Source organism: Myotis myotis, unplaced genomic scaffold, assembly GCF_014108235.1.
Source record: "Myotis myotis isolate mMyoMyo1 unplaced genomic scaffold, mMyoMyo1.p scaffold_m19_p_4, whole genome shotgun sequence".
Lineage (NCBI taxonomy): Eukaryota > Metazoa > Chordata > Mammalia > Chiroptera > Vespertilionidae > Myotis > Myotis myotis.
In genome coordinates, this window is record NW_023416346.1 from 121,286,164 (window position 1) to 121,300,212 (window position 14,049).

At 36.4% G+C, this 14,049-nt stretch overlaps 1 protein-coding gene and 1 non-coding gene across 15 annotated transcripts in view; one reads left to right on the forward strand and one right to left on the reverse strand.

Annotated features, from left to right (window-relative positions):
• The window catches only part of RPS6KA3 (ribosomal protein S6 kinase A3), a 123,039-nt gene that overhangs the window by 23,784 nt on the left and 85,206 nt on the right, over positions 1-14,049 (forward strand). For all 14 annotated transcript variants that reach the window (XM_036304392.1, XM_036304391.1, XM_036304396.1 and 11 more), the window contains one exon: positions 4,750-4,806. In XM_036304392.1, coding sequence (XP_036160285.1) covers positions 4,750-4,806 — 57 coding nt within the window. The remainder of the gene's footprint in view (positions 1-4,749; positions 4,807-14,049) is intronic.
• On the reverse strand, positions 11,670-11,802 carry LOC118654877. The gene has a single exon (XR_004967132.1).

The following is a 14,049-nucleotide window of genomic DNA, read 5'->3' on the forward strand; positions in this document are numbered from 1 at the left end:
CATTTATAACAGATAACCTTTGAGTCCTTGTTTTATGAAATGATACCAAACATTTGTTGAAGTAAAAATCCATTTTTGGTAGATCTTTGTAAAGATACTGCACTGCTATTAGCCTCCATATGTTCTTGCTTTAAAAATTAAATTGTTCAAAATTTTAATCTTTGCTAAACTCAGAAAGGAGGTAGATATTTTTGCAAAAAGTAGAGCATAAAATCCCTTTAGATCAAGTTTTACTCAATTTTTTTTTCTTGGATTGCTTTCTTAGTGTATTAGTGTTAATTAGCTGAGTACGGAGTTAAGAAAAGAAAATATATTGTAAAATTTATGGATCACATGAAGCTGAAAATAGTAAAGAGGCTGATAGCCACATTCGGAATCTAATCTATAGAGGCTAGCCATAGATCAGAACTGGAAAAAGATGAAACAAAAATTTAAAATAAGGTTTTATTCATGAGACTATGAGTAACAAGTACAAAATAGAGGATACAGGACTTAGTTGTAATGTAAATAAAGAAGACAAGTGGGGAAGAAAGGGGTCCTAATATAAGGTGACAAGAGAAGATTTATTTGACTTTGGGTAGTGGGCGCACGGTGCAGTATACAGATCTTGTAACATAGAAACCCACACCTGAAACCTGTATGTTTCATGTTGACCAATGTCACCCCAATCTATACTAATAAAAGGGTAACGTGCTAATTAGACCGGACATCCTTCCAGACAAAGCCATAGTGGCGGGGGCCAAGGCAGAGGCAGTTAGGGGAGATCAGGCTGGCAGGCAGAGGTGGTTAGGGGCAATCAGGCCAGCAGGCAGGTGAGCGGTTAGGAGCCAGCAGTCCCGGATTGTGAGAGGGATGTCCGACTGCCGGTTTAGGCCCGATCCCTGTGGGACATCCCCTGATGGGTCCCGGATTGGAGAGGGTGCAGGCCGGGCTGAGGGACCCTCCTTCTCATGCACAAATTTCATGCACTGGGCCTCTAGCCAATTTAATAAATAAAAAAAGAAGACGAGGATTTAATCAACAGATAACTTAGTATGACTCAGCAATGTGTTGTGGCCATTCCAAAAACATTGCATGTGAGAATTGCATTAATATTAAAGATATTTAAGACAGTAAAGAAGATAATGCCCTTTACATTGATCATATAAAGGTTGGAATGTTCACTGCATGCAATTCTGTATACCACTCTTTAAGAGGAATTGGATGCATGCTCAGAAAGAAGATGGTCTCATCTGTGTAAAAGGAATGTTTGAAGGAACTTGAGCCATCTAGAAAAGAACAGCCTTGGGGTGGTTTATAGTTACAGCTGTAGATTTACTTCCTATGACTTTTCAGATATGGTGCAGGCAAGTTAGCCATCATATATTAGTAATCCTCTTAAAGGGAATTTGTTGCTGAGGAAAGTTACTATGTAATGAATTTTATCTAGCAACCAAAGCTTTTTCTCAGATGGTGTAGTAGGCTGCCTGGTAAAGTAGTACATTCTTGTCTTGATAGTGTTCTAATATAGATGAGAATGGGCTAGAAAGAGCCAAAGCATATGATGTATATTTGGAACAGAAGACTTTCAAGATCCCTTACAAATCCTAAACTTCTTTTTATTCTAAGATCAAAAGGACTTTATGGAGTATTATTTTATCCTCAATAATCTACCTCACTTTAATAGTTATTTGCATTGGTATAGATAGCTCTTTATAGACTGCTTTCTTATGAGTTAACTCAGTTTTGAGCCTAACAATGACCCATTGGGTAGACAGGGCAAGCATCCTCATTTTGAACAGATAAAGTAACAGGATAGGAGAAAATTTCAATTTCCCCAAAAAAACTTATAAGTGGCAGACGTAGGAATCTACACCTGGTCCACCAATTCCAAGTTTAATGTTGTTTCTGCTGTACCAGTTTGCCTTAAAAGTAAGTTATAAGTTGTGATTCTTGTTTTGCATACATGAAAGTCGCAAGGAGCAGATGGTTCTCAAATTATATTCCCATGGAAAATATAAGTGTAGCTCTAGTTAGACCTGGGTTCTAAAAGCCTAATATTAGGAGAGATGTTGAGCAGATTATTATAGAAAAAGAACTCTGTATAATTAATGAAAAAGTCTAGTTTGGGTTACTAGATGAATAATGATAACATTCACTAAGATACCAAACACAGGAGAAGTAGCAGATTGGTGGGCCACAGAGGGGGTGATTGAATTTAATTTTGGACAGAATTAAAATAGCTAAAATTGATTGTTTACTAAATGCCAGGCACAGTGCTTAGGGTTTGATATCATTATCTCATTTAGTCTTCAGAATTCTCTGAAGATAAGACTTTTTAATCTTTACTTTCCAAATGAAGAAACTAAAGCTTAGATAGTTTAAATCATATATCTAATGCTTCATAATTAGTGCAAGAACAGAAATCTGATCTAGGTTTCTGACTCCAAAGCCAGTGTTCTTTTAAGATCTAGTTTTAATTTTATCTGGGATGCCCAAATAAAAATAATCAGTGTTCAGTTGAATATATAGTTGTGGCTTTTAGGAGAAAGATGTATCATGGAGTTGAGTCTTTACCATAGAAATGGGCCTCTGAAAGTGTCTTAGGAAAATAAAGATCTTATACCTGCCTCCCCTTTTCTGCATTTTGGCACCATTTCTGTGCTTTGTAATATTGTATAGGCATTTCCTAATATAGGAACATATTCTGTGAGTGTTTTAAAATGTAAGATACCCTTTTTATGGGTTAGTAGAACTGTGAGATCCTCTAGGATGGATCTCTATGATGGGGGGCATGTTTGTTAACCTTTCATCTCCAGCTTGGTGCCTAGAGCATAGCAAGAATAAAATGAAATGGATGGATGGATGGGTGGATGGATGGATGGATGGATGGATGGATGGATGGATGGATGGATGAATAGGGATGGGGAGAATAGAGAAAGGAATTCAAATTCAGAGCAGCTGCCTCATGAGGAGTATAGAGTAGTGGGTGGGTTACCTTTTATTTTCTAGTTGATAGTGCTCCAAAGATGGTTAGCTTAGATTCTTGTCCATTTGCTAAATTAACAAGTGGTCAAGGGAATTTACACCTTTTTCCAGTGAGGGAACTGGAGAAGACACTATATGTTCCTGACTCTGGTTTTGTTTTATTTTGTTTTAAATTACACAAATTATACATATTCATTGTAGAAACATTAGAAAATTCAAACAAGCAAAAACAAACAATTTAAATTGTCTAAAATTCTACCACCCAGAGATAGTCATTGTTAACATTTTGATGTATATCCTTCCAGAGTTTTTCCCATAGAAATATATACATTGGAACATGTATATATTTATTTAAAATGGGATCATTACAATCCATATTGTTTTGTAAACTGCTTTTTCACTTATTACATGTGACTGTCTTTTCATGTCAATAAATTTACATCTTTATCATCATTTTTAATGACTGCATAGCATTCCATAATGTGGATGTACCAAATATATTTAACTAGTTCTCTATTGTTAGGAATTTAGATTTCCAATTGGGAGTTCTTTTTGGAAAAAGTTATGGTGAGCATTCTTGTATGTACATCTAAGCACACTTGTCCATTGTTTTAAAAAAAAAAAAGTCGAAATGATGGGCCGTTTTTAATACAGACTTATATTGCCTTCCTGAAAGGTTGAGCTGATTTACACTTTCTCTAGAAGTATATCCTGAGTGCTCTTTCCCCCATATTAATGCTAGTGGTTTTTTTCTATAAATCGTTACCAATTTGAAAGGCAGAGGTATCTTTTGGTTAAATGCATTTCCTTGATTAGTATTAAGGCTGAACACTTTTTTCCCTTATTGCTCTTTTCTGTTGAGGTTCATCATTTTTTCTTACAGGTTTGTAAAACAAAGCTCTTATGTATTGAGGATACCAACCCTTTGTCATATGTTGCTTTTAATTTTTTGTAATCAATTTGTCTTTTAACTTTTTCGTGTCTAGTAGAAGTTTTTTTCTTTATTACTTTCATCCTACTTACCCCATAAGTATTATTCACCTGTATTTTCTTCTAATACTTGTATAGTTTTCTTTTTGACATGTTTTAAAATTTATCTTTATTGTTGAAAGTATTACAGATGTCCCATTTTTCCCCATTGACCCCCTCCACCCTGCACCCATCCCCCCAGGCCTTCACCACACTATTGTCTGTGTCCATGGGTTAGGCATATATGCATATAAGTTCTTTGGTTAATCTCTTCCCACCCACCCAGCCACCCCCACCTTCCCTCAAAGATTTAACAGCACTGTTGAATTTTTTTTAACATTTACATGTTTAATCCATCTGGAATCTATTTTTATATAGAGATCTAGCTTAATTTTCCCCTGAAATAATTAATCAGTTGCCCTGATTAATTATCAATGGAGTTGGAATTTAGAATGTTTTTCCCATAGAAAGTGTTGTAAATGAAGTTTGATGAGGTTTGAATAAGATCATTTGTAATGCATTTAACTATTAAAATAAATTCAAGAGCTCACCTGGAAAGGTAATTATCATTTATTATATCGTTTCCATTGAAAAATGTTTTTATAGTTTAAAATAAACAATTTACATGTTAACTTTTGAAGCACAGCCCTGTTGCAAATTGGCAACTGCTTACTTATATAGTTGTTTTGTACTTCATTAGAACCCTTTAGGGGTAAAAATATTCCTATGTGATTTTGTTTTGTCTGCCTTCATTTAACTTTAACTGATGTAAGATCTGCTTTGGTAACTTTCTACTTGCTATGCTTTTCACAGAATGGACAGCAAATTATGGATGAACCTATGGGAGAGGAAGAGATTAATCCACAAACTGTAAGTAAAATTTTACATAATAAGGGATATAGATAAATCAAGTACCATAAAATTTAAGTATTCATACTTTTAAACTGAGCAAAATAATGATCTTATGGTATTAGAAAACTGTTGATTCTTTCACATGAATTTTCCCAAAATTCATTCTTGAATATGCCAGTGTCATTTAGAAACTGATTTTAAAAGAATGAAAACAATTGCTCTCATATTATTCAAAGTTTTCATTAGTACTTTAAAGCTTAATTTTTAAACCAAATCATAGATTTATTGTAGAGTAGTAAATAGATTGTCTCTCCATGCAAGATAACCATTGTTACAACTCAGTTATTATTTTCTTTTTGTTCTGCACATAAGACAATTATTGCTGATATTTATAAAATACATATATTCTGTAATTCATATTCATTTAATATCTTAAACATCTTTTATGACAAAAATGTAGATGTACATATTTTAAATGGTTGCATAACACTGTTTTATGCATGTCCTATACTTAATGTAATTTTCCCCTATTTATTTTTGGGAACTTGTGTTTTAGTAGAATATCTATAATAATAAAAGCATAATATGCTAATTAGGCCAGATGTCCTTCCAGACAGAGCTGGGGCTGCAAGGGAAGCCTGGGTCCCCAGTGCCAGAGGGAAGCCAGTGCCGGCAGCCGGGGGAGGGAAGACCTAGTCTTGCACGAATTTCGTGCATCAGGCCTCTAGTCTATATATAAAAGGCTAATATGCTAAGTGTCCGGGTAATGATGTCATGTAGCAATGCCCAGCTTCCTCTCTCTAGCGACGAGCCTCCATGGAGTTTCTTCAGCCCAGGAACATGACTTGCTTTATAGCCAGGTGGAAACATTTTACACTGTAACCAAATGTCTGTAAAGCGTTTTCCCCTGCCTCATCTCATTTGATCCTCACAGAGGTCCTGGAGTAGGTAGATAGGAGACTCGATAGAATCCTATTTTCTTTTCATTAGCTGGAAAATGGAAATTTAGAAAGTTGACCCAACTGAAAAGTAAGAAATGGTGAACCTTGAAAATGACTTCAAGTTTTCTCACTGTGCAGAATATAGTCAAACACTGCTGCAGTGAAATATTTTACCCTTTGTTCTCCCTGTGTGATCTATAATAATAATCTGCTTCATGTTGATATTTACTACTGTGTTGCTGACAATTACCTGAAAGAGAAGTCGGGGTGCTTCACTGGGCTGGAAAAAGTTTAGCTAAATCAGAAAGCAGGTCTAATTAGGCTAGTTTGTTCTATATCTATAAAAGGCTAAATTGACTCGTGCATGTGTGATACATATAAAGCTCTCACTGGTGCCAATCGCACACTTGTGTTCTGATCTCTCATTGTCGATCATGAATTTGGTTGATACTTCTGTTATAGAGAAAGGGAAAATAGTGATATTAAAATATTTCTGCTAATTAATTTCTTTTCAATGTGCACAAATTCGTGCATCGGGAGACTAGTAGTCTTAGAAAAAAATGAGCTGAAACAAAGGGTATGAACATCTAAATCTCAGTAGACACAGCCAAATTGCCCATCAAACAAAAACTTTATTCCATGTTGAATAGGGTATGGTCAATCAGGATATTCAACATTGGATATTATCAGAAATTATTTTTAATTTGGGCCACTTTAAGTAAATAACACTTTCTCATTCAGTTTGCATCTCATTTGATTATTAGTGAAGTTGAGTATCCACGCATTATTGGCTTTTGTATTTTTGTGTTGGTCCAATTTTCTTTGGGGATACTTGTCTCCTTATGATCTGTATTATTTCTGTGTATATTCTGGATATTAACTCCACGTTTATAACATATGTTACAAATATTTTCTCCCTATTTTTTAAGATTGATTATGTTGCCTGTTATTGCATATGTATAGAAGTTTTCATTTTTGAGAAATCAGATCTGGCTACTGGGTTTCATGTTTTGGTTAGAAAATCCTTTCTTGCACCAAGGTCTTAAATATAGTCTCTTACATTTTCATCTACCACTTTTATGGGTTTATTTTTAGCATTTAGCTCTGTGATCTACTTGGAATTTTAGTACCTACTGTGACGTAGAAACCTAACCCGCCTTTCTAAATAATACCCTGTTGCCCTAATCTCTACTTATTGAATACATAAAACACATTCACCCAGCTGGTCTGGCTAAGTGGTTGAGTGTGGACCTATGAACCAGGAGGTCATGGTTCTATTCCTGATCAGGGCACATGCCCGGGTTGTGGGCTTGATTCCCAGTTGGGGGGAGTGCATGCGGCAGCCGATCAATGATTCTCTCTCATCATTGATAATTCTCTCTCTCTCTCTCTCTCTCTCTCTCTCTCTCTCTCTCTCATCTATCTCTCTCTCTCCCTTCTTCTCTCTGAAATAAAAACATACTTTTAAAAAAATTCATTCCCACTCATTTAAGATCCTTCTTTTATCATATATAAAATTGCTGTATACCCAATTGTATCAGTTTCCTAAGGCTGCCCTAATAAAGTACCACAAGCTGGGTGGTGTAAAACACATCACTCCAACCTCTACCTCCGTTGTCACATGGCATTCTCCCTGTGTGTCTCTGTATCAAGATTTTCCTCTTATAAAGACAGCAGTCTATTGGTTTGGGGCTCATCCAACTCCAGTTTGACCTCATCTTAATATTATATCTGCAAAGACCCTATTTTCAAATAAGATCACATTCACAGGTACAGTGGATTAGAACTTGAACATACCTTTTTAACAGTTTTTAAAATTTTCTTTTTCTTTTTTTTAAATATATTTTTATTGATTTCAGAGAGGAAGGGAGAGAGAGAGATAGAAACATCAATGATGAGAGAGAATCATTGATTGACTGCCTCATGCACGCCCCACACTGGGCACTGAGCCTGCAATCTGGGCATTTGCCCTGACCAGGAATCGAACCTTGACTTCCTGGTTCATAGGTCAGTGTTCAACCAGTGAGTCATGCTGGCTAGGATTCTTTTTCAATTATATTTGACATACTATATTATATTAGTTTCAGGTATTCAGCATGGTGATTAGACATTTATATACCCCTTACAGAGTGATAACCCCAAGAAATCTAGTACCCATGTGACACTATGTAAAGTATAGCATAGGGAATATTGAACATACCTTTTGGAGGACATAATTCAACCTACAACATCTCTGAAGATTTTGACTTCACATACAGTTTCAGTTACTGTAAATAATAATATTTTAATAATATTGAGTCTTCACATCCAAGGACATTCATTTATTTTGATATTCTTTTATAACCTTTATCAAAATTTTATGGTTTCTTGCATATAGTTTTGTCTATTTCTTATTAAAATAATTCTGAGAATTTTGTAGGTTTCGTTATATTGTAAGAGGGATGTCTTCTCTGCTGTGTCTTTAAATAAAGTCCAAACTCTGCAGTGTGACCTACCAGGTCCTGCATAATAAGGCCTTGCATAATTCTTTATATCCTCCCTGGACACACACATCTACCCTGTACTGAAAGTCTAATCACTCAAATGTATCAGGTTCTCTTTTGCTCCTGGGCCTTCAGAGGTGATATTCCCTCTCCCAGAATTTTTTTTCCCTTACCACCCCCTTCCAGTTAATTCCTGATCATCCTTCAGATCCACGTTTTGATATCTCTTCAACTGAGACTTCTTCCTGATACAACTGTCACTTCCATTTTCACCTTGAGTTCAGTGTTTTTCCTTTGTGTTGCCACAGCAGTCCATGCATGCCCTAAATAGCAGCACCACACTAGATTTTATTGCTTATTTATTTCTTTATATTCCCTACTAAACTGTGAGCTGCATGAAGCAGTGACCATGTCTGATATATTCCCTGTTTTACGGCGCGGGGCCTGCCAGGAGCTGTAGTTTCCCGGCGAGCACGAGCGGGTGGTAGCCGCGCATGGGCGGCACTCACCTATTCCCTGTTTTATATCCAGCACCCCAATAAGTGCTTGTTAATTAAATGAATGCATGAATTATGCTTTGACTAGCACAGGACCCGGACATGGGGTCTGGTGCCCACGGCTGCCTTCACATTGGTCACATTTCTGTAACTCCCAAAACATTTGAGGCATTTTACTTCATTAATCCAAAGTATACATTTATTGGCATTTAAGCAAACATAAAAACAATCAGTACGTGTTAATATTGATTTTTCTGCCACCAACTACCTTTTTTTTCTTCATGTAACAATTCTTTTTGGAAGGCAAACCTTCAATTTTTTTATTCTCTTTAGCCTAAAATCAAAGCAGTTTTTCATTGCAATATTACATGGCTCATTCTTTCCCTCAAAGTACTCACAGCATTAGTAACACTTACCTGTGGAAGAAACTGCATTCTAAAGATAAGGTGAAAAGGTATAGAACTAAGATATTACCAGCAGTGTGGGTGAACTGCTGGTAATATCTTAGTTGAGCAGAGCATTCCAGATTATAGGAATTAGGTTTAAGTATAACATAAAAACCTAATATTTAATATTTCTTTAATGGCATTAAATCCAAAAGATTGTCAAAATATGTTAGCTTTATACTTTAAAATTATATTTGCCTTTAATGTACAATTAATTTTTTTATTTTGTCAGTTATTGATAATTTAAATAGTGAAAACTGAGATGTCATATTAGTTATCTATTTGATGCATAACAAATTACCCCAAATTTAGTAGCTTGAAACAACATGCACTTATTATCTCACAGTTTCTGTGGGCCAGGAATCTGTGTACAGCTTAACTGGGTTCTTTGGGTCAGAGTCTCACAGACTGCAGTCAAGCAGTTGGCCAGGGCTAGAATCTCATCTGAAACTTAATGTGGAGAAGGATCTACTTCCAAGCTGACATGTTTGTTGGCCCAGATTCCTGGCCTATAGAAACTATGAGATAATTGTATGTGTGGAATTTGTCAACTGGTAGGCTTTCTAGTAGGTTGAACGGCTCCTTTTCCATGGGCTAGAATGCAGAGTGTAATGATTAGCCAGTTTTGACCACGACAAGATCATAAGATGGATGGAGGATAACAAGAGAGAAGAAACCTGCATCTTTAATGACCTAATAATCTAGCAACACCTCTTCACTCTAACCTATCCTGTTACCTATGGAGTGCTCCATGAGAGGAAAATAGGCACTTACCCTGTTTGAGTCATTGCATTTGGAGATCTTTTGGTTACAGCAGCTTAGTTTGTAACTATGGGTAATCGTTCATTAACCAAGTAGTTAATGAATGTCTGTTGGGTGCCAAGAACTCTATTAGGTTGCTGGAGACACAAAAGCATATAAGGGAAACTTTTAGTTTTAAAATGGAAAGATAAAGCTGCTTTAGGCCTCTTCTCCTCTGAGAAATTATCACCTAAAACAATAAGAAACAGAAATGTGGTCTTTGAAATTAGAAGACTTCTGTAATTGAATCAAGATATGTAATTATGAAAAGAAGATAAAAGAGTCCTAACAAGAGGAAGTTATAGGACCTAAATACTTTTAGAGGAGTATATCAGCAGGAAGTAAGCCTTATTCAGAGACCCAAAGCTCCAGATGAGCTTAAGAATGATGTTATCAGGTACTATGGAAAGTGAAGATATGGCACGCAGCTGAAAACAGAGATTGGTTGAATGACTATATAAAGAGTTTATACTCTCTCCTCTCCCCAGAAAAGACAAAAGGTATTTCATAGGGAAAAATGAACCAGAGAGACTCCAGACTTGGGAAACCCCAGGCATAGTAGGAGGTGGGGTGAGCTACTGGGCTGAAAATAGGGAGATCAAGTAAAAGCTTACTAAGCTGCTCCTCATGTTGTCCCTTGAACATGTCCCCTGGTTTCTGTTTGCAGTGGAGCCATTCCATTTTGGCTGCATTCTCCCTTTCTTTGCACCTCCTCTCTTCCTCTCTTTCCTTTATTCTTTGCCCTGCAATCTGACTCCTTCCCATATCCTAGATCCACTTCTCTTCTATCTTTGTAATTTTAATGCTGTTTTCCTTCTGGCTTCCTAAAGGCATGATCCTTTCTTTAAGCACCTGAAATAAAAACTTTTATTTCCTCCACATATCTCATAAAATATAAGAAAATTTGTCATTCAATTGGCTTATATTAGAATATAATGGATAGTCATCACCAAAACCCATTTCCCTCCCCCAGGAATGTTTGCATATTAATTCATATTTATATCTAATTAGTTGAATTTTCTCAAGCTCTAGCCATGTCTTGTTCTTTCCCTGCTGGAGAGTTTGTTATTTTTATCTTTTATTTTGGTGGGGCTGTGGAGAGAGACTATCTAGCAGAAGGTAGAGTGCTGTATAGCACCTCAACCCAAGATACTTTCCTGGACTCCAGAATTTTTCATCCTTTATTAGCTGGCCAGAGGACTCCATGCTCTGCATGATCCATGCTGAAGAAATAGAGAGTCTTGACTGTTTAGGTCTCCATAGTCATCTAAGAATCATTAAAGCAGTTTCTTGCTTAGTGAGAAATAGTTCTCTTAATGGTTCTTATAGTACCAGGTGAAGATTCTTCTGGGACTTGAGAGTTAAAAGAGATAAATAAATACTTAGCACAAAGTAAGAATCCAGCGAGTGTTACTTTTCCTGTCCTCTTCCTTCCAGCGGCTGAGCCTGCTCTCTCAGACTATTCACCCAGGATAAAATAGAGCCCTTAGGATCTAGGGTGGTATCTAGTGATTTTGTGGCTGACAAAATTGTGAAATGATTGGACTTTCTCTTAATTTGGTCCTTTGATCCTTCTTTTCCCCTTATTATTCTTTCTAATGACCATGCATACATTAATTGTTCATAACATCAACTTTGTAAATATTATATTACTGTAGTCCTAAACACTGTATATATCAACTCAGTCTTTGTAGTTCTTTTTTTTTTTTTTTAATATGTCAGTAGAGGAACGATCCACCCTTTCCACTTGCAGAGGGTGAACAGAAAGAAAGCTACTATATTTTTCTAGGACATTTACAAAGAGTTTTCTTCACCTTAAGAAGAAACTGGCTGAAGTAAATGTCCACTGTAGTTCTTATATTAAGTCACATGCATGATTGTCAAGGGTTGGAGAAGGCTTGTTAAAAGTAGTAGTGATAAAAATGGTTTAAAAAGGTAAAGTGAAGATAGATTAGAGCAGCGGTTCTCAACCTTCCTAATGCCGCGACCCTTTAGTATAGTTTCTCATGTTGTGGTGACCCCCAACCATAAAATTATTTTTGTTGCTACTTCATAACTGTAATATTGCTACTTTTATGAATCGTAAATATCTGATATGCAGGATGTATTTTCATTGCTACAAATTGAACATAATTCAAGCATAGTGATTAATCACAAAAACAATATGTAATTATATATGTGTTTTCCGATGGTCTTAGGCAACCCCTGTGAAAGGGTCTTTCGAACCCGAAAGGGGTCGCGACCCACAGGTTGAGAACCGCTTGATTAGCGAATACTTTAAATGCCAGAGTAAGAGCAGCACCCCTATGAAGGACACAGGCAAGAATACACCAGCAGTGCCCTGTTCAAGTCCTCTGAAGTCATGATGGGTCTTTAGCAGTAGTTTCTCCCAACTTCCATGCATGCCGTTACTCCAGCTACTGTTTATACAATACAGTTACCCTAAGGCTGTAGTGATGTATATGATGGCTTTCAGAAGATCCAGGGAATTTCACCAGTTCCCAGTTGTCCACTGGTTTCCTCCATGTCCTTGAAGGTTCCCTCAAGTTGCCTTAAAACTTGGATTTAAAGATCCAAAATGATACTCATAACCATGAGTCCAGTATGCACTTGCATACCTCTTGCAGTCATCATGGCTCAAACACAAAATAAACTACAGAAAGTGAGCCCTAGCAGAGCTGACAATAGACAGTGAAGAACCCGCTCAGCATAGGAAGTATAATAGTGCGCTCATTGGCAGGGAACATTTGTGGGGTGGTACATTAACGGCACTTATTGACTAATTATGTACAGCAGCGATTTCAACCTTTGTCATCTTATGGCACACATAGACTAATTACTATAATTCTGCAGCATGCCACAAAATATATTTTTTGCTCATCTGACAAAAAAGGTACAATTTTGATTCATTCACACTGGACTGCTATTATTGTGTTGGCAGTTGTCATTTTTTATTTGACAATCTAAGGGAAAAGAGGTCAGTACCCCTGACTAAATAGTCAGGTATTATATGTTTTAAAAATTCTTGCAGCATACAAGTGTACCTCTTGCAGCACACCAGTTGAAAATCACTAGTATAAAGTATTGTCTGTTGTTCTAATTCTCATCGGCTGAGAGTATATTTTAGCACTTAGAGCATGGGAAAAAATATACTGTAGTTGAATTAAGTACATGCCACTAAGGAAAATATTTCTGATATAAGTAGCATTATAATTAGCATTCTGTATAGTAGCATTAAATGGAGTATGTGTATAATAGTCAGCATTTCCAAGCGTGCAAGGTTTCCTTTTGCTACGTATTTGGCTATCTTTCAGGGCTATTCTTTCACTTCCTAGTGTCCCTTTCCTTCATACCTAAGAGCTTTTTAACCCCCCCCCCCCTTTTTTTGTATCATGGCTTGCCTCTGGTCCAAAATTGCTTCTCTTCTGCTCTAGTCTATTTATCACAATGCCCCCCCTTTTTTTTCAGCTCAAGTGATCTAATCCATATTGGAAAGGCAGCAAACTGATTTGATTAAGTTCTGTGCCAGTATGAATGTTTTATTGAGTCAACCTGAAATACTGACATATTGAAAGTTATAACCCCTTTACCTAAACGAGTCTTTTCATTTAAACCATTTTATACAAACATGACTTAGTAAAAAGAACACCAGGCTAAGTAGAAAAAAAAATGCCTAGATAGGGAAATGAGAAATGCCACCTAGGGTGTATTGTTGCTTCCTGCAAGATTTCACCTGGGATGTTGGTGCTGCTGCCCCCTTATCCTCTCTTTATGCTCATAGTGAGATTTCCCTTGATACAGGGCCTTAGAAGCAACCTCTCTCAGTGGTGTCGGAAGCCACTGCCAGTTGATTCAAGTTGATGATCACAAAATTTTTTCCCATCTCTGATTTAAAACCTTAGAACCTTATCATTTTTTAACATTATCTACTGATGGCTGTGTGCTAGAGAGTATTTCTCCTGTACTTAAATGTTTGTCCTTTAGTGTCTGAAAAATTGAATGATCCATACCAAAAAAAAATGTATCCTAAGGAATTCGTTAATAACATGTTAGTTTTAAGTTTTTATCATAGGGTTTAGTTTTTCTCCAGAAG